The sequence below is a fragment of the Oryx dammah genome, unplaced genomic scaffold (genome assembly GCF_014754425.2).
Source record: "Oryx dammah isolate SB20612 unplaced genomic scaffold, SCBI_Odam_1.1 HiC_scaffold_16, whole genome shotgun sequence".
Classification (NCBI taxonomy): Eukaryota; Metazoa; Chordata; class Mammalia; order Artiodactyla; family Bovidae; genus Oryx; species Oryx dammah.
This window is the reverse complement of record NW_024070200.1, coordinates 51805714-51832321: the sequence shown is the minus strand read 5'-3', so window position 1 is coordinate 51832321 and position 26608 is coordinate 51805714. Positions and strand designations below refer to the sequence as shown.

At 40.8% G+C, this 26608-nt stretch overlaps 1 protein-coding gene and 1 non-coding gene across 2 annotated transcripts in view; one reads left to right on the top strand and one right to left on the bottom strand.

Annotated features, from left to right (window-relative positions):
- AGBL1 (AGBL carboxypeptidase 1) overlaps positions 1-26608 on the top strand; it is a 411763-nt gene that overhangs the window by 209445 nt on the left and 175710 nt on the right. The window contains exon 17 of the mRNA XM_040257131.1: positions 13461-13614. Coding sequence (XP_040113065.1) covers positions 13461-13614 — 154 coding nt within the window. The remainder of the gene's footprint in view (positions 1-13460; positions 13615-26608) is intronic.
- Positions 25590-25692, bottom strand: LOC120875781. The gene has a single exon (XR_005724079.1). It is a non-coding gene; the product is annotated as a U6 spliceosomal RNA (small nuclear RNA).

Genomic DNA, 26608 nt, shown 5'->3' with positions numbered 1-26608 from the left:
TTAGAGAGTAAGAAAGTGGAAGCTCACTGAAAACTGAAAATGATATGAGTTGGCAAGAGAGGAAAAAAAAAAGTGATCAGAAATAGGATGGATGTGTTGGGAGAGCTTGTGGCTTTTAAAGAGTAGAGTAGGGGTTTTTGCCAGACATATATACTCTCTGTGCTAGTAACCATCAGCTGGGTAACCTGCTGAGGTCAAATGAAGTCTTTTATGGGAATTTTAAGGGAGTAGCTGATGAAGCTTTACTTTTAGAGATAGATGGAGGGTAGTGTAGGAAGTGAAAAGGAAGGGACAGGGAGAGGGGAGGGGGAAGAAAGAAAGTGTTGAGAATTAGAATGTCATATTCACATCTTATAAAGAGCTCACATTTAAAACATGTCAAATGGGAAGTATTGACTTACACGTGATAGATCAAAGATGCAGTGAGCAAGTCATAAATCAGTGTTGTCGTTTAATCAATCGACAGACACCTATCTTTGTATGGGCCAAAAGAAAGGACAGATATCAGTAAAGGGTCCTGATGTTGAGGAGTTGAACATGAAAGGCCATTCTGAAGGAGCTGAGGTGTGCATGGGTGGTGAAGTCATTGAGTCTCTGAATTCCAGGGTTTTGAGCACAATGGAAGAGCAAGCTTTGGAGTCAGAGTGACCTGGATTGGTAGCCTCTGTGTTTTGCAGTGTAGTCATGGGCAAGCTATTTAGCTTTTGTCAGCCTCAGTTTTCTCACCTGTGAATTGGAACCATTGAAGTGGTTCTTCTATGTGTTATCAAGATTACATGACTTGATACATGGCAAGTGTTAGCCAAGTGTCTACAACTAGTAAACAGTATTAGATAGTGACCTTAGAGCTTTTATTCTTTTTTTTTTAAATGATGATGGGTGATCATTTTTTCTGTTGAACTGCTTGTGTATATATACACAATATATAATAAAATTAAAATTATGTTATAACAAAATCCTAGAAATAAATACAGAATCTACTGATAGTTTTCTTAGGGTAGTGGACTATAATTATTTTTTATTTACTCTCTTATCCAAGCTGGAGTAGGAAATGGCAACCCATTCCAGTATTCTTGCCTGGAAAATTCCATGGACAGAGGAGCCTAGTGGGCTACAGTCCATGGGGTCGCAAAGAGTTGAACACAACTGAGCCCAGCACAGCAGCAGTGCTTATCCAAATCATCAGCAATATAACTTTATCTATTTTTAACAGAAAAAGGATATTAAAATCACCTTTTCTTTATAATCAGCAAATCTGTGAATACACATCTAGAGATGAATCACTTCCATCAGTCTCAAAGTGAATCAGTTTCAGTTAGGGAAAGTGGTATTGGCAGACTGGGGCAGTTTGAGAAAGCTCATTAGAACCTAGTTACAGCACGTTAGGTTGCTTTTTATTTAACTTAAAGGTGTCTTTTGTTCTTCTCTTGTGATGAGAAGGATTCGATTCTCTGATGAATGTATCTAAGTGACAATTGAGAGCTAGTCAGTACACAAGTACAATAGGCCATCTTTTTAGGGGTGAGCTTTATTCTGAATTAGGGGGACAGGAGGTACAGCTGTTTAGGGGCTAACAAGGAGATATGAATGATTTTTGAGAGCGTAGTGGTTCTTACTTCATTAGTAGCCATCAGCAGGGTAGCCTGCTGAGGTTGAGTGAAGTCTTTTATGGAAGTTTTAAGGGAGTAGCTGGTAAAACAAAGTGGGCAGAAGACGCCTGCGGAGAGGCAACCATGAGGCTGCAGACTAAGTTACCAGCCTGATGTCTTTCCTGGGTAGGGAGGATTTTCTTTTAAGAAGACAACCTCTCTGGAGGTTTCCATAATTGCCTTGAACTCCTCATTTCCACAAAGAAGCCCACTCCCGAGGCTTCCATGGGGCTGCTATTACAGTTGTTTGTTGGCACATGCATTCAGAAGCCCTGCTTCTCTCATCAGTGATGCCAACAATAGTTAATTAGGCATGGCCTCGCTGGACCTGAGATGGGAACATTTACCTAAGACTCATTTCCAGGAGACTGATACAAAGCCATTTTTTGAGAAAGGAAAACCAACAGAAGTTTATAATTGGTTTACTTCTGGAAGACTTCTGTGTGACTGGAGCTTGAATAATACACTGAGCACAGAGGTGTTACATGTTCCATGGCAGGTGGAATGGTCAAAAGGACAAAGGGTTCATTGAGGGACACAGGGAGATGACTGCATGAGCAGTTACAGAAAATGGGCTTAAGCTAAAAGTTGTCAGGCATTTGTTGAGCTGTAATATTAGTAATCGTGAAAAATGTTATAGTGAAAAAATTAACAAAGAGCTCATAGAAGAAGAAAACTTTTAAACTTTGCTTCCTTAAGGTGACTGTTTTAAAGGATAGTGTACATGAACACAAGATACTTTCTTTTTTTTTAAATCATTTTTTCTCCTGTATCTAATTGTGTTTGATGACTTCTGTTAGGCAAACCTGCTTCCAAACCTTCTTTCAGTATATAATTTATAAAATCTAGATTTTATTTTGTTTCCCCAAGTTTGAGGGCAGAAGAAGAGGGCGACAGAAGATGAGATGATTGGATGAGATCATAGATTCAATGGACGTGAGTTTGAGCAAACTCCGGAAGATAGTGAAGGACAGGGAAGCCTGGAGTGCTGCAGTCCATGGGTTCACAAAGAGTCAGACATGACTGAGTGACTGAAGAACAACAACCCCAAGATTTGGCAAGAAGAGCTATGGCCTGTTTCTACTGAGTTGGCCAAAAGGTTCATTCAGGTTGTTCTGTAAGATCTTATGGAGAACCTGAGAGAAGTTTTTGGCCAGCCTAATAACTTTGTGATATCACAGAAATGATGGCCAGTACTTCTCTGGAGAAGGGTCTCTATTTCTCCCCCATCACCCCCACATGTCAAGAATCCTTGTAGCCATAATAAGTGTGAAACAAATAGCCTTGATGGCAAGAACAAGGCAACAGACAAAACAAAGCAAAAACCCTCATAGAAACAATTCAGCAGACAGTGTTTCCCAAAACGCATGCTACAACACTCCAGGGTCCCAAGAGCTTCAGAGGAAAAGGGTCCAAGGGTCACATAAATTCTTGAAGCCCTATTGGCTAGTTTTTCTTCTAAGAGCTTATAACGCATATTTGCATGGAATATGTATTTGCATGTAATGCACATTTGCACAAGAGTCTGAACAGTTCTGCAGTTGTGAAAATGTTTTCATTTAGTTTAACTCACTGTGCCCCGGGTACTTTGGGTCTCCCCCTCTCCTCACCCCCACGTTTAGTAAAATGCTGCTGATTACATTTTGGAAAACGCTTCAGGAAAAGGTATAGATTTCCAAGTTTGAAGGCCTGGTATTTTGATGGTAGTTTTGAGACAGATTTCAACTCAGTTGAGAGTTCAATAAAAATATTGAAAAAATAAAAATATTGGGACAACTTTCACCCAGATATGTGTGAAAGTGATTAAAATAATTTGTTTATGATCACAGACTATCACTAAATCCAGGGTGATACTGACTCTTTAGGAAGGTGCTGAAATGCTCTTTTACCAGGTGGCTGAGATGTGGCTGACATTCTGATGGGGTCATTTTTGTTCCTGTCTGTAGTTTTTCTTCTGGGATAGCAAATGGATACTTCTTTGATCAGGGCTTTAATTACACTGATTTAATGTTGACTTCCTTTTTAATATATGAATTTCTTCTTTAAGAGGATTTTTTTTTATTCTTGAAAGGCTTAGTTGCTCAGATGTGTCTGACTCTTTGCAACCCTATGGACTGTAGCCCGCCAGGCTCCTCTGTCCATGGGATTCCAGGCAAGAATACTGGAGTGGGTAGCCATCCCCTTCTCTGGGGGAGCTTCCCAACCCAGGGATAGAACCTGGGTCTCCTGCATTGCAGGCAGATTCTTTACTGTCTGAACCATCAGGGAATTCCTTAATCATTTTATATCTGTTGTTTTTTTAAACCATTTTTACTTAAGTCTCATTTCATCTAATTGTTAGAAAATGTAGTTTGTACAACTTCTGCTTTTAAAAAAATTTAGTGAAATTTTTATTGTCTTGCATATGATTAATTTTATTACACTTCCATGAACATTTGAGAAAAAAGTAAAGGATGCTGTCTGTAAAGACAGTTTGACATATGTCTATGAAAAACAATATTGTTCAAATGCTCTATCATTATTTTGCAATTGATATATCAAGGCTGATGTATTATTATAAAGTTTCCCACTCCTAGTACAGAATTTTCCCCTTCCATTTTGCCGTTGTATATTTCAGTTCTGCATTATTTGATTCTTGAGATTTATGAGTCTTAAATGTTCTTTGTGAATCATGCCCTTTATCAAAATAAGATTTTTAAATCCCATTTAATGCACTTTTCTCGAATATGACTTTGTCATATATTACTGTTGCCAGGCCCACTTTAATTTATGTTTGCTTATCCATTTAGTTCCCATATTTCTCTTTTAAAATATTTTAGTTGAGTCAAATGGAATAAAAGATAATTTAGGAATGTTTTTCATACACATCATGGGTCTTTTTTTCCCTTTTAAAGTTTCTTTTATATACAATAGGCAGTGGGATTTTGAAAAGCTAATCTGAAAGTTTCTGTCATTTAATAATGCTGTTTAGCCTACTTATACTTTAAACAGTTTTTGGTGTTGCGTCTGTCATTTTGGTTTTGTACTTTCTATGCTTCATTGCTTTTCTTTCTCTTTCTCCAGCTCGTCCCCTGTCCATCCCTTCCTCCCTCCCTCTTCCTTTCTTTTTTCCTTCCCTCTCTCTCTCCCTTCTTTTCCTCATTTCTTCCTTTCTCTCGTTCTTTCTTTCTGTTTTATGCAACATGAAGTGACCATATTTTCTTTTATATTTTTTCCTACAGTGTTTAAAATTCTACTAGTGTTTCCCTTTCAGTTCTTAAAAAATTTAAACATACATGTATCCAAGAATAATAACAGCTGAAATTGAATGTTTCCTGTATGACAGACACTTCTCATACACAGTAAATGACTAAATTATAGCAACCACTGAATGTCATAGGTAATGCCACTTTATATACACTTTACAGAGAAAACTGAGTCACAAAGAGGTTAAGTATAGAATTTACACGATTTATCTAGAATCCACAACCAAATTTAGAACCCAGGCTGTCTGACTTAGAGCCTGCATGGTTAGTCATCTTGCTATACTGCCTTTCCATTTTTAAGAATTAAATAATAATACCATGTCCATGTAAGCTGAAAAGTGAACATTTTGTTTTAATTTATACTTCACTTACACATTTTAAAAAATTTCATTTTAGAACCACATGATGAGATTAACATTTGATGATATGTTTCTCCCTAAAGAATTATTTTTTATGTTTATATTATATAGTAACAGTGTTTTCCCATGATCATCTAAGCAAACCTTGTTTAACTGGACTGTCCTTTTATATCACTCTTTAGTTTGAATTTGGGCAGCTAAAATTTGTCTTCAAGTTATTATCAGGGTGAGGTGATGTGTTTTCTGAGCTCTTCCATGGCTAAGCTTATATGAGAAGAAATTTGTGAGTAAAAACTTGGCTGGTTATAGGTTTGCTATACATTGTATTTTCAAGCACTAAGCAGTACTCCATTTCCTCTGACATTTAGCGCTGCAGAAGGAATTGTGACCCAGGAATAACTTTTGGCATCTATATATGTATATATATATTTACATGAATAGGTTTATCTCTACACGCACACACATACACTTACTTTTATTTTTTATTTTATTTTATTGTTTCTTTTTTTTTTGATATTATACATGTTTCAATGCCAGAAGGAAAGAAATCTTAAAAATTAGGGCAGAAATAAATGCAAAAGAAACAAAAGAGACCATAGCAAAAATCAACAAAGCCAAAAGCTGGTTCTTTGAAAGGATAAATAAAATTGACAGACCATTAGCCAGACTCATCAAGAAACAAGGAGAGAAAAATCAAATCAATAAAATTAGAAATGAAAATGGAGAGATCACAACAGACAACACAGAAATACAAAGGATCATAAGAGACTGCTATCAGCAATTATATGCCAATAAAATGGACAACGTGGAAGAAATGGACAAATTCTTAGAAAAGTACAATTTTCCAAAACTGAACCAGGAAGAAATAGATAATCTTAACAGACCCATCACAAGCACGGAAATTGAAACTGTAATCAGAAATCTTCCAGCAAACAAAAGCCCAGGTCCAGATGGCTTCACAGCTGAATTCTACCAAAAATTTAGAGAAGAGCTAACACCTATCCTACTCAAACTCTTCCAGAAAATTGCAGAGGAAGGTAAACTTCCAAACTCATTCTATGAGGCCACCATCACCCTAATACCAAAACCTGACAAAGATACTACAAAAAAAGAAAACTACAGGCCAATATCACTGATGAACATAGATGCAAAAATCCTCAACAAAATTCTAGCAATCAGAATCCAACAACACATTAAAAAGATCATACACCATGACCAAGTGGGCTTTATCCCAGGGATGCAAGGATTCTTCAATATCTGCAAATCTATCAATGTAATTCACCACATTAACAAATTGAAAAATAAAAGCCATATGATTATCTCAATAGATGCAGAGAAGGCCTTTGACAAAATTCAACATCCATTTATGATAAAAACTCTCCAGAAAGCAGGAATAGAAGGAACATACCTCAACATAATACACTTACTTTTTTTTTTTTTTCCTGTGGCTTGACATTTTATTTTTTTTAATTAATTAATTTATTTTTAATTTTTACTTTACAATTGTGTATTGGTTTTGGCATAGAATAACTTTAATTGTATGATAAAACCCCCATTCTGCTCAACAAGGAGCCGTGATGTTGGGTTTAGATTGGTGATCGAACACATAAGTCTAGGCTTTACCCGGAACCAAATGAACGCATCCTTGAGAAAGGCAAGCAATAGCACAGCATGCGTGGAAGGGCCTCTGTGAAAGTCTGGACTCTCAGGCACAGATTTCTTGGCCTGAGTCAGTCTTTGGCAGGGAAGTATGTGGTCATGGGAGATGAAGCTGAGCTCAGCTTAGAAGAGCCATTGGTTCTGGGTTTTCCTCAGCTTTCATACTTAGCTATTTGCATAGAGCCTTTGTAACTAGTGTGTGCACAGTGTGTGTGCGTGCACAATCAGTTAGCCTCCTTGTCTTCTCAGGTGTATGAGACTACCTCCCAATCTCCATTGTAGGTGCTTCACAACAATACCTGGTACTCGTCATCACTCGACAAATGATAGGAGGGATGAAGCGCAAAGGCTTGGTCAGATATGTGGGCCTTAGGTGAATTCTTTTGAACCTGAGGTAGCCATGGTCCTTATAATTCCTTTTCTTAGTATTGTGTCAAATGCTGGCTCTCAGAAATACCACCTGTTTCTAAGCCAGACTGAAGATATTGCTTACCTTGGTGTGGTAGACAGAATAATGCCCCCAGCCCAAGATGTTCATTTTCTAATCCCTGAAACCTTCAAGGATGCTGCTTTATGTGGCACAAAGGACTTTGTAGATGTGATTAAGTTAAACCTCTGGAGATGGGGAGATTATGTCAGACAATTAGATTGGGTCCAATGTAATCACCAGGGTCCTTAACCATGGACCACTGAGACAGAAGGGTCTGAGTCAGGGAAGGAGATTTGACCGTGGAAACCAAGGTAGGAATGTTGTGGTTGCTTCCTTTGAATGTAAGAGGAGAACACCGTGGGACAAAGAATGTAGCTGCCCTCCAGAAGCTCAAAAAGGCAAGGAAGTTACTTTCTAGAACTTCCATGAGAAGTGCAGTCCTGCCAACACCTTGATTTTTGCACAGTAAAACCCATTTTGGGCTTTTGACCTCCAGAACTGTAATACAATAAATTTGTATTGTTTCCAACCAGTAAATGTGTGGTAATTTGTTACAGAAGTGATAGGAAACTAACATATTTGATAAGGCAGAATGTGACAAGAGTCTTCATAGTATCTCAAAGGAGGAAGGGCAAACCTGAGGTATTTATTAAGATTAAAAAAAATAATAATAAAGTTTTGTTAAGTTCTGGTATGTTAATGTGGGGCTTGATTAACACTGGGTAAAGATCATGATAAAATCGTTTAAGACTAGTGGACACTGTAAGGCAAGAATCTTGAGGAGAGGGGTTGTCAAGTCTTAGTTGCAGTATGCTGGATCTTCACTGTGTCGTGCATCATTTTTGTTGTGGCTCATGGATTCTCTAGTCATGGCCCACAGGCTTAGTTGCTCTGCAGCATGTAGGATCTTAGTTCCCAGACCAGGGAGAGGACCTGTGTCGCCTGCATTGCCAGGCAGATTCTTAACCACTGGACCACCAGGGAAGTCCCCAGTTGATATTTTCTATTGAAGAGTTGTTGAGATGTTCCTGAAAAATTATCAATTTATGAAAAGTAAATTAATTTGTAATTTCTATTTTCCCAGGGTAGTGTTTCCTAAGGCAGTAAACTTGTGTTGATGCAGACAGAGAGTAATAAATTCATATTAATCCAGGCAGTAGGCTGTGTGGAGGCAGATGATTCAGGACCCCAGTTGCAAGGAGGATGCGATTCAGGGTCAAATTTTCAGGTATCCCTGAAGCTATAGGAAAGGCCACAGAATCATTGGTCATTTTTACTTTCCTTGGGACTTTTTCTTTTTCCTTGTAAGTCTGACATTTATTCAATAGAGTACAAGTGGAATTTAGTCCATTCATACCCAGATGCTAGGATTTCTACTTCATTTAGAAAATTCTTTTTCTTACTTATTGGTTTTGTATTGCTGCCATAACAAATTATCACAATTTTTGTAGCTTAAACAATTAAAACAAATCTTACAGCTCTTATGGTGAGAAGACCAATATGGGTAAAAATCACTGGGCAAAAATCAACCTGAAAAGATACATGCATCCCAATGTTCATTGCAGCATTGTTTTTCATAGCAAAGACATGGAAGCAACCTAAATGGCAATCAACAGAGGAACAGATAAAGAATATGTGATACATATATACAATGGAATATTACTCAGCCATTAAAAAGGATAAATAATGCCATTAGCAGCAAAATGGATGGACCTAGAGACTGTCATACTGAGAGAAGTCAGAGAAGGACAACCATCATATGACCTCAGTTATATGTGGAATCTAAAAGAAATGACACAATGAACATAGAGAACAGAAACAAACTCATAGACTTAGAAGATGAACTTATGGTTTCCAGGCAGAAGGGATGATGAGGGCGTTTGGGATGGACACCTACACACTGCTGAATTTAAAATGGGTAACCAACAAGGACCTACTGTCTAGCACAAGAAACTCTGACCGGTGTTATATGCCAACCTGGATGGGAGGGGAGTTTGAGGGAGAAAGGACACATGTATGTGTATGGCTGAGTCTCTTTAGTGTTCACAACCTTTGCTGAAACTATCACAACATTGTTGATTGGCTATACTCCAATGCACAATAAAAAGCTTTAAAAAAAAATCAATGTTCAGTTCAGTTCAGTCACTCAGTCGTGTCCGACTCTTTGTGACCCCAGGCCTCCCTGTTCATCACCAACAGCCGAAGTCTACCCAAACCCATGTCCATTGAGTAGGTGATGCCATCCAACCATCTCATCCTCTATTGTCCCTCCTGCCCTCAACCTTTCGCAGCATCAGAGTCTTTTCAAGTGAGTCAGCTCTTCGCATCAGGTGGCCAAATATTGGAATTTCAGCTGCAACATCAGTCTTTCCAATGAAAACTCAGGACTGATGTCCTTTAGGATGGACTGGTCTCCTTTAGGATGGATTGGCTGAATCTCCTTGCAGTCCAAGGGACTCTCAAGAGTCTTCTCCAACACCACAGTTTGAAAGCATCAATTCTTCAGCACTCAGCTTTCTTTATAGTCCAACTCTCACATCCATCCATGACTACTGGAAAAACCATAGCCTTGACTAAACGGACCTTTGTTGGCAAAGCTTTTTACTATGCTGTCTAGGTTGGTCATAGCTTTCCTTCTAAGGAGTAAGTGTCTTTTAATTTCATGGCTGCAGTCACCATCTGCAGTGATTTTGGAGCCCCCCCAAATATTCTGACACTAATGTTTCCACTGTTTCCCCATCTATTTCCCATGAAGTGATGGGACCAGATGCCATGATCTTCGTTTTCTGAATGTTGAGTTTTAAGCCAACTTTTTCACTCTCCTCTTTCACTTTCATCAAGAGGCTCTTTAGTTCTTCACTTTCTGCCATAAGGGTGGTGTCATCTGCATATCTGAGGTTATTGATGTTTCTTCCGGCAATCTTGATTCCAGCTTGTGCTTCCTCCAGCCCAGCGTTTCTCATGATGTACTCTGCATAGAAGTTAAATAAGCAGGGTGAAAATATATACCTTTGATGTACTCCTTTTCCTATTTGGAACCAGTCTGTTGTTCCATGTCCAGTTCTAACTGTTGCTTCCTGACCTGCATATAGATTTCTCAAGAGGCAGGTCAGGTGGTCTGGTATTCTCATCTCTTTCAGAATTTTCCACGTTTATTGTGATCCACACAGTCAAAGGCTTTGGCATAGTCAATAAAGCAGAAATAAATGTTTTTCTGGAACTCTCTTGCTTTTTCAATGATCCAGTGAATTTCGATAAATTCACCTGGAATCGGTGAATTTAACTCAGATGACCATTATATCTAATACTGTGGGCAGGAATCCCTTAGGAGAAGTGGAGTAGCCATCATAGTCAACAAAAGAGTTTGAAATGCAGTACTTGGATGCAGTCTCAAAAATGACAGAACGATCTCTATTTTTCCAAGGCAAACCATTCAATATCACGGTAATCCAAGTCTATTGCCCTGACCAGTAACACTGAAGAAGCTGAAGTTGAACAGTTCTATGAAGACCTACAAGACCTTCTAGAACTAACACCCCCAAAAGATGTCCTTTTCATTATAGGGGACTGGAATGCAAAAGTAGGAAGTCAAGAAACACCTAGAGTAACAGGCAAATTTGGCCTTGGAGTACAGAATGAAGCAGGGCAAAGGCTAATAGAGTTTTGCCGAGAGAACACACTGGTCATAGCAAATGCCTTCTTCTAACAACACAAGAGAAGACTCTACACATGGACATCACCAGATGGTCGACACCAAAATCAGATTGATTATATTCTTTGCAGCCAAAGGTGAAGAAGCTCTATACAGTCAGCAAAAACAAGACCAGGAGCTGACTGTGGCTCAGATCATGAACTCCTTAAAGCCAAATTCAGACTTAAATTGAAGAAAGTGGAGAAAACCACTAGACCATTCAGGTATGACCTAAATCAAATCCCTTATGACTATACAGTGGAAGTGAGAAATAGATTTATGGAACTAGATCTGATAGACAGAGTGCCTGATGAACTATGGGCAGAGGTTTGTGACATTGTACAGGAGACAGGAATCAAGACCATCCCCAAGAAAAAGAAATGCAAAAAAGCAAAATGGATGTCTGAGGAGGCCTTACAAACAGCTTTGAAAAGAAGAGAAGTGAAAAGCAAAGGAGAAAAGGAAAGATGTACCCATTTGAATGCAGAGTTCCGAAGAATAGCAAGAAGAGATGAGAAAGCGTTCCTCAGTGATCAATGCAAAGAAATAGAGGAAAACAATAGAATGGGAAAGACTAGAGATCTCTTCAAGAAAATTAGACATACCAAGGGAACATTTCATGCAAGGATGGGCTCAATAAAGAACAGAAATGGGAAGGACCTAACAGAAGGAGAAGATATTAAGAAGAGGTGGCAAGAATACACAGAAGAACTGTACAAAAAAGATCTTCACAACACAGATGATCATGATAGTATGATCACTCACCCAGAGCCAGATATCCTGGAATGTGAAGTCAAGTGGACCTTAGAAAGCATCACTATGAACAAAGCTAGTGGAGGTGATGGAATTCCAGTTGAGCTATTTCAAATCCTAAAAGATGATGCTGCACTCAGTATGCCAGCAAATTTGGAAAACTCAGCAGTGGCCACAGGACTGGAAAAGATCAATTTTCATTCCAATCCCAAAGAAAGGCAATGCCAAAGAATGCTCAAACTGCTGCACAATTGCACTCATCTCACATGTAGTAAAGTAATGCTCAAAATTCTCCAAGCCAGGCTTCAGCAATACGTGAACCGTGAACTTCCAGATGTTCAAGTTGGTTTTAGAAAAGCCGGATGAACCAAAGATGAAAAAAATCAATGTATTGGATCTGTATTCCTTCTGGAGGATAGTGGAAGAGAATCCATTTCCTTCCCTTTGCTGGCTTTTAGAAGACATCACATTCCTCAGCTTTTGACCTCTTTACTCCATCTTCAAAGCCAGCATGGAAGCCTGAGTTCTTTGCATGTGGTACTGGTCCTTTGTGGCTGGGGAAAGTTCTCTGCTTTTAAGCATTTGTGATTTATATATTAATAGTTTGGCCCCAACTGGTTAACGCAGGATCATCTACCCACCTCAAATAGACTTAAATCTTAAATATATCTACAAAGTCCCTTTTGTCACATAAGGTAATATATTGTCAGGGTCTGCAGTTTGGGGCATGGACATCCTTTGTTGTTTCGTTGCTAGGCTGTCTGACTCTTCATGACCCTGTGGTCTGTAGTCCGCCAGACGCCTCTGTCCTTGGGATTTCCCAGGCAAGAATACTGGAGTGAGTTGCCATTTCTTTCTCCAGGGAATTTTCACAACCTAGAGACTGAACCCACATCTCCTGCACTGGCAGGTGGATTCTTTACCACTGAGACACCAGGGAAGCCCAGATGTAGGGGATGGTAGGGAAAATCATTTGTTACCAGTTAGTTTTCTTCACTTAACATTTTCCCTGGTTTGGTTGCTTTCTATTTTCCTTCCATATGCTCCCAGCCCTCCTTGTATTGCTTAAATCTAGTCATGTGCACCACTGAAGCTCTGTCTCATGTTCCCAAGCATCTTGCATGTACTTAGTCTTTGTGATAACAGCGTTCTTCGCATGTCACTGTCAGGGGAAGAGTGCTGTATGCCCCTCCTCTTTTGCTGTCAATGCAGCTTGAAATCAGATACTCTGTTGTGCAGACACAGGCAGGAATGATGTGTTCTGTTCAGCCTCACTGAACTTCTTCCAGGGAGCAGGGACAGTCCTGCTTCTAAATGACTTGATGCCCTGTGTCAGGCAGATCTGTTGGTTTTAGTTGCTAAGTCCTCTCCAACTTTTTTGTGACCCCATGGACCATAGCCTGCCAGGCTCCTCTGTCCATGGGATTTCCCAGCCTGGAATACTGAAGTGGGTTGCCATTGCCTTCTCTAGGGGATTTTCCCAACCCAGAGACTGAACCTACATCTTCTGTATTGGGAGGCAGATTCTTTACCACTGAGCCTGTGGGACAGATTAGGTTAACAAAAATATTTCTAAACTACCAGAAGTTAGAGGAATATAAGCTTTGTTGCTGCTTTAACCTATTGTTATTATCAAAAATCTTAAAATACACTTTTCTTTCATTTATGCCCCAGACTCACCTTGACATTCTGGAAAAAAGTGTGAACCGCAAGCAGGTCTACTTCCGACAGGAGGTTCTCTGCCAGACACTAGGAGGGAATTCCTGTCCATTGGTGACCATCACAGCCATGCCAGAGTCTAACAGTGCTGACCACCTGGAGGAGTTCCGTGAGTAATCACATACCTTCTTTGAAGATTTGGTGGTGATGGTGGTCCGGGAGGTCCTCTTAGTCTTGGAAGCCCTCTGTCCCTTTGAGGTCAGAAATTCCACAAAGGGTGGGGTACTGGGGTGCCTTTGTAGAAATACACCCAACTCTTCTTGCTTTGTTTTGTTGGTCAGTTGCTAAGTTGTGTCCAACTCTTTGTGACCCCTTGGACTGCGGCATGCCAGGCTTCCCTGTCCTTCACTATCCCCTAGAGTTTGCTCAAACTCTTGTCCACTGAGTCTGGGATGCCATCCAACCATCTCATCCTCTGTCATCCCCTTTCCTTCTGCCCTCAGTCTTTCTCAGCATCAGGGTCTTTTCCAATAAGTCAGCTCTTCACATCAGGTGGCCAAAGTATTGGAACTTAAATATCAGTGTTGCTCTGTTATCATAGCGAGAAGAAAATTAATTGCATATTGTCAGAGAGATGAAATGACTTGTTGAAATTGAGAGCAGTTTAAAAGTGACAGTCAGTTCTCCTAAAACAGAACTGGAACCGGAAAATGAATCAACATTTTCTGACCTCTAATCCAGGGACTTTTCTCACCATGCTCAGCTGTTATACTACCCTCATGGTCAGTCGCAGTTTGGAAATTAAAGAAGCTGAGTCTTGGAGAGCTGGCTGAATAAGTCCCTGAATGACCTGGATACAGTTTGGATATGAAGAACTAAAAGTGTGGATGAGGCTCTAGCCAAGAGTTGTAAAACCAAACCAAAGCACACAGGCACACATAGAAATGTACATGCGCAGACACACACAGCACCCATTTCATGCTAGAATCCTGAGCACAAATGTGATTTTCTTTGTAACCCACCGACTTTTAAAGTTGGATCCTCCTGGCATAGTTTTCAACCTCAGACAAAGGCAAGGAAAACCAAGCAGAATGAGGCATGCTTTGCAATATGGAAAAGTTTGGGAAATGAAAGAAAAGGCTGGGGAATAAAAATCTAGCTAATTTATCCCCTAAAGAGGCAGCCTTAGCTGATGATGTGCTAACTGCATTCAGGTGAATCTTTGGTGAATAGGAAATGTAATTTCTCACACCCCATCAGCATCTGACAATGAATGCTTAACTGTCTGGCTAATCAACAACCGATTATCCCATCTGAATTAATAAGGCCATAACATGCTTTAATGAATAATAAGGGATTTTCCAAAAGTTCTCTGATGTGGTTCATGCATTTAAGAGCGGTTTCTCTAACAGTTACCACCTTCCTCCCATGCAGATGAGCAGTTCGTGGAAGTTAGAGACAGTAATCCTTCCAGGCAACCTTCAGAGAGCAATTATTTATTTAAGAAAGTGGATCTATGTATGTCTGCATTTTGCAGGCTCAGTTTCTAAATAGGAGCTGAGCGGTACCCAGTGTGTAATTATAACATAGAATTGCCTCTGCTCTTGCATCTTTATTTACACTGACGATGGTACTTTCGTTGATATTATAACCACAGAGATCATTCTCCCTTTAAGGAAAGGACTTGAAACACAGTACTTGCTTGCTCAGTTGCTGCAATTATGTCCAACTCCTTGAGACCATGGACTAGAGCCCACCAGGCTCTTCTGTCTATGGAATTCTCCAGGCAAGAATACTGCTGTGGGTTGCTGTTTCCTCCTCCAAGGGATCTTCCTGACCCAGGGACCAAACCCGTGTCTCTTATGTCTCCTGCGTTGGGAGGCTGGTTCTTTACCATTCATGCCACTGACACACAGTGAAAGCCCCTAAATAATTTGACACTTCCAAATAGTTCAGTTAAAAAAAAGAGAAAATATTTCTTATCACACGTTCATATGAATCAATGGAGGCTCATTTCTGCTTGGGATCTAAGGTTGGTAATAATACATGTATACTATTGTTGGGGGGTGGGGATGGCTGGAAGCAGGACCTCGGTCCTTGTCTTCTTTAAAGAAATAATTCAATAGAGAGCAATATTGTGAAACAGATAAACTGTTTATCAAAATCAAAGTACATATGGAGGAAATGGCAACCCACCCCAGTATTATTTTTTTTATAATTATTAATTTTTTTTAATTGAAGGATAATTGTTTTACAGAAGTTTGTTGTTTTCTGTTAAACCTCAATGTGAATCAGCCATAGGTGTACATATATTCCCCCTCCCTTTTGAAACTCCCTCCCATCTCCCTCCCCATCCCACCCCTTCTAGGTTGATACAGAGCCTCTAGGTTGATACAGGTTGTTGTTTGAGTTTCCTGAGCCATACAGCAAATTCCCGTTGGCTATCTCTATTACATATGGTAATGCAAGTTTCCATGTTACTCTCTCCATACATCTCACCCTCTCCTCCCCTCTCCCTGTGTCCATAAGTCTATTCTCTATGTCTGTTTCTTCATTGCTGCCCTGTAAATAATTTCTTCAGTACCATTTTTCTAGATTCTGTATATGTATATTAGAATATGATATTTATTTATTTTTCTCTTTCTGACTCACTTCGCTTTGTATAATAGGTTCTAAGTTCATCTGCCTCATCAGAACGGACTCAAATGCATTCCTTTTTGTGGCTCAGTAATATTCCATTGTGTATATATACCACAACTTCTTTATCCGGTCATCTGTCGATGGACATCTAAGCCGCTTCCATGTTCTAGCTTTTGTGAATAGTGCTGCAGTGAACAATGGGATCCATGTGTCTTCTTCAATTTTGGTTTCCTTAGGGTATACGACTAGGAATGGGATTCCTGGGTCATACGGTGGTTTTATTCCTAGTTTTTTAAGGAATCTCCACACCATCTCCCACAGTGGCTATATCAATTTACATTCCCACCAACAGTGCAAGAGCGTTCCCTTTTCTCCTCACCCTCTACAGCTTTTATTGTTTGTAGACTTTTTGATGAGGCCCTTCTGACCCGCTTGAGGTGATATCTCATTGTGGTTTTGATTTGCATTTCTCTAATAATGAGTGATGCTGAGCATCATTTCATGTGCTTTTGTACATCAAAGGAAACTACAAGCAAGGTGAAAAGACAACCTTCAGAATGGGAGAAGATAATAGCAAATGAAATAACTGACAAAGGATTAATTTCCAAAATATACAAGTGCTCCAGTATTCTTGCCTGGGAAATCCCATGGACAGAGGAGTCTGGTGGGGCTCCTCATGGGGTCACAAAGAGCTGGACACAGTTGAATGATCAAGTATATAGCACACATGGAAGAGCACACGGGTGAATTCTCAGAGTGAACTGTTCCCAATAAGAGTGGCTTAGTTCACTTATATGGGGGCAGTCTTCTGTGTTTGTCTCTAGCCAGTAATCTTGCCTGTAATATTTGGCCTGACTCAGGGTCCTTCCTGGTGGCACACGCATCTCTCAACCAGGATGGATTCCAGCGTGAAGGTTTCTGGGGGACGTGGCAAGACATATGAAAAAAATGTGGTCACTTTGTCTTTCACCCAATCAGGGCCGATGCTGCTGTTGCTATTTTGTCTCAAAGTGTCCACAGGAGACTGGATGCAGCTGCTCAGCCTGGTGCCCAAATATCTCCTACATCACTCTCATGTATCTTTATAGTTTTCTCTCTTAAACATGTGCTAGCATGTCAGCTGTTGTTCATCTCAAGATGGGCAGGTGTTGAGAGGACCCAGAAATGAATGATGTTCGCCTTCTTTTGGGCATCATTGACTTGGAAGTGATAATCACTGAGCTGAGTCCTGAGAGAAAAGAGCCAGGGGGGCTGTCTTTCCAGGTGAGTCAAGTGGGCATTTGCACAGATCCCATGCTTAGAAGGGCCTCGAACTTTGTTTAATGCTCTTGAGTCACCAACTTGAAAATCCTAAGAAAAAAGTTCTGAAAGGGGCTTTGCATTTTCTCTGAGTTTATTTGAATTTTTTTATTTAGCTGTGTTGGGTCGTTGCATCTCGCAGGGTCTTCGTTGCATCTCGCAGGGTCTTCGTTGCATTTTGTTGTGGTGCTTGTGCTCAGTGGTTGTGGCATGTGGGCTTAGTTGTCCCACGCGATGTGGGATTTTAGTAACCTGACCAGGGACTGAACCCATGTCCCTGGCACTGGAATGCAGATTCTTCATGACTGGACCAGCAGGGGAGTCCCTGTATTTTCGTTGTGCAAAGGACCTTCGTGTTGAGCAGTTGGTCCCAGGCCTAATCTAAGTTCATATAGCTGAAAAATGAAAAGGCTAGTGTAGAAATGAGGTAAGTGGGGCTCAGGGAAGTTAAATGTCACAGTCAGTGGTGGTGCCTGATTACTGATTTTCTTTTTCTGACTCCTGGGTGCATATGCACAGTAAATACGCTAACACAGTCATCAGAACCGGTGTTCAACGTCACCATTCAGGCTCCACTCTGATCCAGAACTTCCTCTTCCCCTCTTCTATGTCCTCACACTATTGGAAGCTAATTTAATTGTTAAAGCAACTCACACTAAATTGACCGCAGGTAAATGCATTATCCTCTTCCTGCTCACAGTGAATTTTATTTTCCTCTCCTCATCCAATGTAATCATTATCATGGTGGACGTTTCAGGCACTGTGGCAGGGAAGGAAAGAAGGAAGGAAGATTCAGAACCCTCCAGACCCTTCAGATCCCAGCACAGAGGTGAGATTGCATGACCTGAGCCTCAGTGCTGGATTCATAGTCCCTAATGGGTTTCATAAACAATTTGTTTAGCAGCTTTCAATATATACATGAGCACAGGTCTTTACTGTAAAGAGCAGAATATGAACATCACCTACCCTCCAAAACACAATACCCTGCCTGTAAATCAGAAATAAAACAACTTCCTTTGAACTGCAGTGTGTCACATTGTTTTAGGACAAGAAAGTAGCCAATGAGCCAGTAGCTCTAGACTCTTCCTGCTTGCAGGCTCCAATTTTCTTATCTGCTTCCTCCCTCCCTGGGTCACCAGCTTCAGTCTGCAGTTGTATTTAAATGTGATGTGGCTGGTTTCAGATTCAGTGGTGGCCTCTAATCCCTCATAAGGAGGTTTTGGGCACTAAAAGACTTTCTTTCCACTGAGCAGGATTATCACTTCAGTCTTATTTTAGAAGTTCAAGAAATGAGAGCATGGGGGCCCAGGGAGAAAACACCCTTCCACTGGAGACTTGTTCCCTGACAGTCTGACCTAAAGTCCTAGACCAGGGGCTTGTTGAGAGCAATTTATTGGTTATTTTTAATTCTTTCTTGACTCTGGGCTCCAGAGAGTCTTTCCTGGACGGATTCATTTTCTTTATTTTTCAAAAGCATTTTTTTAAAAAAGATATTTTCCTGGAAACATTTAGCTTTACTTTCCTGATAAATATAGTTTTGGTCAGTAGTAGCCAGATTTAGGAGACATAAGTTCAACCCTTGGGTCAAGAAGATCTCCTGGAGAAGGAAATGGCAACCCACTCCACTATTCTTGTCTGAGAAAGCCTATGGACAGAGGAGCCTGGTGGGCTACAGTCCGTGGGGTCACAAAGAGTCAGACACAACTTAGTGACTGAACAACGTGTAGCCGGATTTGCCTGGTATATGTTTTATCTCTCTCCTGAGAACTGAGGGTGAGTGACTTCTCACAATGGTCCCAAGAGAGAAGGCTCATTTTAGACCTGGAGATCGAAGCCTCAGAGCCAAAATGCCGGCAAGTTCCTAAAAGCAGAGTCACTGTCCACCCTTTCAGTGGGACAGTGAACAGGGAAGTTTTCCGAGAAATTCTCGTTGAGGCCGTGTGGAAGAGACTGACTTGAAAAGAAATGGAGAATAAAAGGGAGCTGTTACAAAAAAGATAAATGACTCATTCTAGCATCAGAGACTCTCAGTGGATAAGGTACAGAGGAATTAGGCAGTCTGGGCTCTTCTTAACTGGTAGGATTCCAGAGGTCAAAGGAACCCTGGATGTTTGGGATGTGTAGAGCAGAGAGTCAGTGAAGAGTGAACAGAGTCTAAGAGGGTGGGATAAAGGCTCTGACAGGTTGAAATAGAAGGCATTGGATGAGCTGGTCTGGAGGTAGGTTTGGTAGGCAAGATCTATCCCAGACATGGATTTGGGTGCTTTCTGAGACTACTCTCCATTGGTTAGTGATCTTCTGGCAGAATTACACTTCAGTTCAGTTCACATCCTTCTACATGTTGTGTGTTAGCAGATATTCCAAGAGTTGAGAAGTCATATTTTCTTTAGTTTGTGTATGGTAAGCCCCCTACATATGAATGAGTTCCATTCTAAGAGCGTGTTCATAAGTCCAACGAAGTTAGCCTAGGTACCCAGCTAACACAGTCAGCTATATAGTACCGTGAAAGTGAAAGTGTTGGTCGCTCAGTCGCTCTTTGTGACCCCCATGGACTATAGCCACCAGGCTCCTCTGTCCATGGGATTCCTCAGGCGAGAATACTGGAGTGGGTTGCCATTCAATCCTTGGATTGAATCCAGACCTCCTGCATCCCCTGCATTGGCAGGCAGATTCTTTACCATCTGAACCACCAGGAAAGTCCAAAGATACTGGAGTGAGTAGCCATTCTCTCCTCCAGGGATCTTCTCAAACTCAGGTCTCCTGCATTGCAGGCAGATTCTTTACAACCTGAGCCACCAGGGAAGCCCATAGAGTACTGTGCTATAATACATTAAAAATACTGTACGAATAATACGTAGAATACAAACATAAACGATTAACAGTTTTGATCTTGAAAAGTACAGGAGTACCAGCTACAGAGGCATTACTTTTTTGCTTCCAGACATCCTGGGCTTGACGTACAGGTACCGTACTACTCTCTTCCAGGAGCCTCCCAGGTGGCACTAGTGGTGAAGAACCTGCCTGCTAATGAGGAGACGTAAGAGACACGGGTTCGAGACGTGGGTTGCCAGATCCCCTGGAGGAGAGCATGGCACCCCCCTCCAATATTCTTGCCTGGAGAATCGCATGGGCAGAGGAGCCTGGCATGCGAAAGTCCACAGGGTCGCAGAGTCAGACGCAACTGAAGGTACTTGGCAGGACATTGCAGTACTGTTCTCTACACAGTACAGCATAGTGAAAGTGAAGTGAAGTCGTTCAGTCCTGTCCGACTCTTTGCGACCCGTGGACTGTAGCCCACCAAGCTCCTCCGTCCATGGGATTCTCCAGGCAAGAATACTGGAGGGGGTGGCCATTTCCTTCAGCACTGGTAGAGGAGGCACGCAGGTGACAACGCATGCCAGACACCTGGACTAACTTATGTGATTGGACAGGTGAACCCACACTCGCATCTTTCCAAAGTTTGCAACTGGAGTTCATATGTAGGGGACTTGACTGTACTCTTCAGGAGCGGTGTGTGTTTGTGTGTGCGCATATGTGTGCTTTTTGGCTTGGAACTGAGAGAAGATATTGCATTTAAGAAAACTGGAGAACAATTCAGAAGGTTAAGAAAAAAAGTCTCGGGGGAGGGGAGTATTGTTTCCTGAAACCCCATTGAAAGTGGATGAAAAACCAGGAAGGGCAGTTGGTCTGCCTTTTCGAGGGCTCACTCCCCTGCCTGGCTTCCTACTCTTGCAGAAGGGCTGTCATTATCTCCCTTTTGCAGATGGCCAAGTTAAGCCTCATTAAGGGTATACAACCAGCCTGAAGCCCCATGTTAAGAGGTTTCTCAGAGAGACCCCAGGTCTCTATCCCACAGTTCCAGAATATCCCTGTCTTTAGGGTCTGCCCTCAGTGAGAAATTTCCCAGAAACGCACACAATCCAAACACACTGCTTATTGAAGACCATCATCATTCTGTTAACTTTTCTATTTTCTCCACATTTCCCCCATCCCCTCACATTATTTTTTTCTTTTTAAAGATTTTTATGATGTGGACCATTTTTAAAAATCTTTACTGAATCTGTTACGACATTGCTTCTGATTTATGTTTTGCTTTTTTGGCTGTGAGGCGTGTGGGATCTTGGTTTCCTCATCAGGGACTGAACATGCGCCCCCTTTGCAGTGGAGTCTTAACCACTGGACCACCACGGAAATCCCTCACGTTTTCAATGACCATTTCAGTCCAGGGAAAGTTGGGTTCCTTTTTAGTTTGCGGTTACATCTCTGTAATGGAAGCTTCGTGTTTTTCTCAGGAATTTTCTTGATGATTCTTTTCCCCTTTGGACATCTCTCCATCCACGCCCCCGAGCCGCACGGTCTTGACTATCCTCAAGAAGAACCTGAGAGGGGGAACAAGTCTGTGAGAATTTTCCAAGGCAGAATGACATTCTCTTGTTAGGAGCTGTCATTCTCCAAGTGAACAGTGACTGCCTGACTCAGACTGGTGAGAAGAGAAGAAACGACAGAGGTGAATGCAGGGGGTAGATCTGCTATTTCTGCCCTTGGACACACCTCTACCTGGCATTTATTATAACCTGAAAGAGCAGAGTTTACCCTTCTGTGTCTGGAGGTGAGCTAATCTCACAGATCTGCCATAGCCTTTGATGGCTCACACGCTGTTCTTTCCAGGGGGCCTGAAGTAGGGAATAAGAGGCTGTGTTTGCCGCTATTAAAGAATACCTTTCTCTTAAAAATATTCGTACAAGAGCAATGTTCTATTCAGCCTGCCATTATGCTAAAAGCTTTTCCTTGGAAGACAATAGCTGTTCTCAGGAAAAAAAAGATTTACACTGGGTCCCCAGGGTGTAATGAAGCTACCACACAGCACCTGCCTCGGGTTGGGAGTTGTCACTTGTAAGTGGTTTTAAATTAGAACGGAGTGGAAAAATACACAGTTACAGAATTCCCCTTTGGGCTTCTTTGCAAATCATTTTCCATCCTCTCTGGCCTTTGTCTCTTCCTGAGACACCTGATCAGGTATGAAGAACAGAACTTTCCAATGAGGAGAGTGTGAAGTGACAGTAGCGGTCCAAGGAAAACAGAAGCCTGAAGTGGAAACCTCTCCCTCTTGGAAATCTCTGTTTCGGTTTTGTCCTCCACCCGCCCTGGAGGCACGTGAGGCTGAGCATTGCTAAGGGATCACTGAATTTTAGAGCTTCAGCATCCGTAGACCGTGGAGTCCAGATTCCTCCATTGCTAGTGAGGGATTGGAGGTCAGATACACGAACTGACCTGTTGTTCTCCCAACTGGTTGATGGCAGATGGGGTTTGAAACTTCAGACCTCTAGTCTCCTGATTAAATTAAGTGCTTTTCTCTCTCTCCTTTTTTTGGGGGGTGGGGGGTAATGCATTGCTGTTGAAAAATATTAGAACTAAAAAAATGAGCTACAAGAGTACGAAAAACTTCTCTGTGTGGAAGTTTTTAATAAAAAAAGTTAGAAATACTGAATTGTAACCTTTTTTTGTCTTATAGCTTCCATCTTTTCAGGCAACCAGGGCTAGGAACCATGGTAGATATTAGGAAGATAGAGATGAATAGCACGTGATTCTAGTCTTTGAGACACCCTTGATAAGCATTGTGTTTGTGTGTATGTGTGTGGTTTATGTAAACAAGTCATTATGATACAGAAGTTATACAAGAACAAAGTTCAGTGGAAGCACTGAAAAGAGAGCCTTTTTCTTCTTGGTGGAATCAAAGGGGGACTGGTACCCAGGAGGGAAAGCTTTGTACATCTCATGTGCGTGACGATCCTTTATTGACACACCTTTGCTTTTAAAGAAATCTCAGTGGACAATCCCAAAAACTATTTAAAGAACTGTTTAAGTCTTTCTTGAGAAGACATGAAAAGGGGAATATATAAAATGCATGCAAACCATCGTAAATTCATCTTTTTTCATCTTTCTTACTGTTACCTTACCAATCTACACATACAAATAGATGTTCACAATAATCCCACCATTTTTCAATACAAACCTTTAAAACTGTGACATTTAGATCAGTTAAGTATCTCCTTTCTACTTCCCATATTGGCCCAATCACTCTAAGAAAAGGAAGATGAAGAATTCTTTCTCCTTCCAAGGCTGGTTAGAGGCAGTGGGAAAAACTACAAAATCTTACAATTGAATAGTTTTGCTTATTATACCCAATCAGGTAGTTTATTCTTACAGAGTTTTTACATAATATATCATTTTGTCCTTATAGTTCCTTTGTTCTATAATGATAAAACTGAGATTCAGTATCAATGCCATTGGATCTGTGTCTTGAACTCAGACTATTGCATGCAGTGACGTGGAGGTGTGTCTTCTCAAGCAGGAGAATAGCTTTTGTAGAGACACGGAGGTCTAGAAATAATCGCTGTGAACATCTCAGGGTGCCAGAACTACAGGATGGTGGATTGAGTATGGGATCAGAAAATAAGGCGGGAAAGGTAAATTGGGCTGAGTTTAAAAATATACCTTATTTTTCATATTACTTTCTCCTGAGGGCAATGATGAACTAACAGGATGCTGTTAAAAGCAGAGAAATGACAAGATCAGATTTGTTTTGGAGGAAGATCTTGTGGCAGTAATGTAGGGGATGGAGAAGGAAATGGTAACCTACTCCAGTATTCCTGCCTGGAAAATTCCACGGACAGAGGACCCTAGAGGGCTACAGTCCCTGGGTCGCAAAGAGTCAGACCCAAGTGAGCACACACAATGCAGGGGAAGTCTGGAGTGTGGCCGTGGGGACATGACACCCAGCACAGAGAAGTTCGTGAGCATTTAGACCCTAGATTCAGACTCACTGGGGTCCTAGTCTTGACTCTGCCATTTATTAGCTTCATGAGCTTGGAAAATATGTTTCAACACTTCATGCCGAGGTTTCTCCATTTATAAATTGCAGATGACAACAGTACCTTCTTCACGGGTAATCTGAAGCTTGTAAAAGGACTTAGAACATGGTACACAGTATTCAAGAAAAATAACAACTGTTAGTCTTCTACCCGGTTGATGAGATTCCCAGGGAAGATAAGTCTATGGAAATGAGAGGGGAGGGACTGAATTTAGGAGATATGTCTAAGTTAGGAGTGAGAGGTCTTGGTGATTAACAGAGAATAGGGATAAAGAAGAAGGAGTTGAACTATTTCTCCTTTGGGTGATGGGTGCACAGTTTAATACCACTAGAAGAATACTTGAGAGAGTAAGACTGTTGTGAATGGATATTGAGTTCAGTTTTGGAAATATTCATTTCCAGAGGCCTGCAAATTATGTAACTCAGGTTAAACATGATTATAAAGCCATGCTCTAAGAAATAATCTATTTCAGAGGGAAATAAAACAAAGTTTGCATTACCTGAATAATTTTGTAAATTAGCAAGGATACTATAAGTTGACTCTATGTGGTTACTGAAGCAGAAGCACGTGATGTATTTCATCAGAATCCATGCCAAAACTGTTATATCCTGTAAATATGTTCATAGGATTTAACAATTTATATCTTTTCAAGGTAATTAACTGTTTACAGAATGTTTATATGTGATTAACTATTCCTCACAATAGCTCTGTGAGGTAAAGAAAAAAAATTACATTTTTTTTCCCATTTTTAGCTGATAATTGAGGCCCTAAAAAGTCATGTGGTTAGTAAGAGCTGGAGCTCAAATTTATCTGTAAATGCTCTGGCTCCATAACCCTAATTCCATATTCTATGATCTTTCAGCTCTTCAGTCATGAGAGAAGATCCTTTATCGCTGAGGTGCAATTCCCTGCATGTAAAAATACTTGTTTATACAGCAGGTAATACATTCCAGGCTTCTCCAATGTGTCTAGTACCTGTGTAGTCCCATTAACATTAATAATCCTTGTAATTTAAAAAAAAAAAACTCTGTACCACAAGTCCTTTAATTAATAATTTATTTATTTTGTCTTTTTCTGTAAACTTTTTTTAAAACTAATTGAAGGATCATTGCTTTACAATACTGTGTTGGCTTCTGCCATATGTCAATGGGCATCAGCCATAGACATACCTGTGTCCCTCCCTCCTCACCCAACCTCCCCCTCCCCCCCCATCTCAACGCCCTGGGTTGTCCCAGAGGCCTGGTTTGACTTCCCTGAGTCATACAGCACATTCCCACTGGCTGTCTATTTAACATATGGTAGTGTATATGTTTCCATGCTACTCTCTCCTTTCCAAAATAAGGAGCACTTCACGAATTTGTCATCCTTGCACAGGGGCCATGCTAATCTTCTCTGTACTGTTTCAATTTTAGTGTCCGTGCTGCTGAAGTGAGCACAACAATTTATTTTTATTTTCTGCCATTGATACCATGAAATTCCATGTTAGAATAGAATAGCCATTGTAACTTTAGTAAAATCTAAATCTTTCTGCCTCTGCAAAACCCTTCTCACCTGTATCTTACCCCTTAAGCACTCCATACCCTTCAGTCATATTCATCTTTCTATTCCTCAAACACAGCGACTAAATGATCTTCCCCAGGCCTCTGGATTTGCTGTTCCCTCTGAGTGGAAAACTTTACCTCTGTAGCTTGGCAAGATTGATTTCTTCTTGTCCTATATTATCCTTGTTCAGGTTGAGGAAACCTTCCTGGGTCACCATATATAATGTTCTTTCACTCAGAACCTCATTATTACATGAACTTGTTCTATCTTCCTCACAGCCCCTATGACTGAACTCCATATGGACACAGATTACATGCTGTATTTTTTCACTGTTGTATCTCTAGGGTCTAACAGTTCCTGCAGAAAGCTGGTGCACACTCAATATTTATTGAACAAATACATGAAATCTTTGCATCTATTTTTCCTTCCACCCACAATGCAGGGACACCTCTTGAAAAGTTAACTTTTTCCTTAGATATTTCATGGGTTACTCTCAGGTAGCCTCAACTGTACTCATAAAGTAGCCATTGGATATAGTCATCCTTAGGGCCACTCCATTCTTCCCTGATGCTTGGGCTTGTTTTGTTAGTTGTCAGCTGTCCTCGAAGCTACTGAAAGGATTCTTGTTACTGCCATTGCTGGGTTTTCAGAGAGTTCCTTAATTCCGTGTAAAGTTGGGGGGATTAGCACTCTCTAAAACTCCCCCAAACAATGTTGCTTGGCACCAAAGCACCTTAATTTTCTCTGAAAGAAGCTCCTTCTTCATACACTGGACAGGTACAAACTGGCTACCCATGTCTCCATTATTCA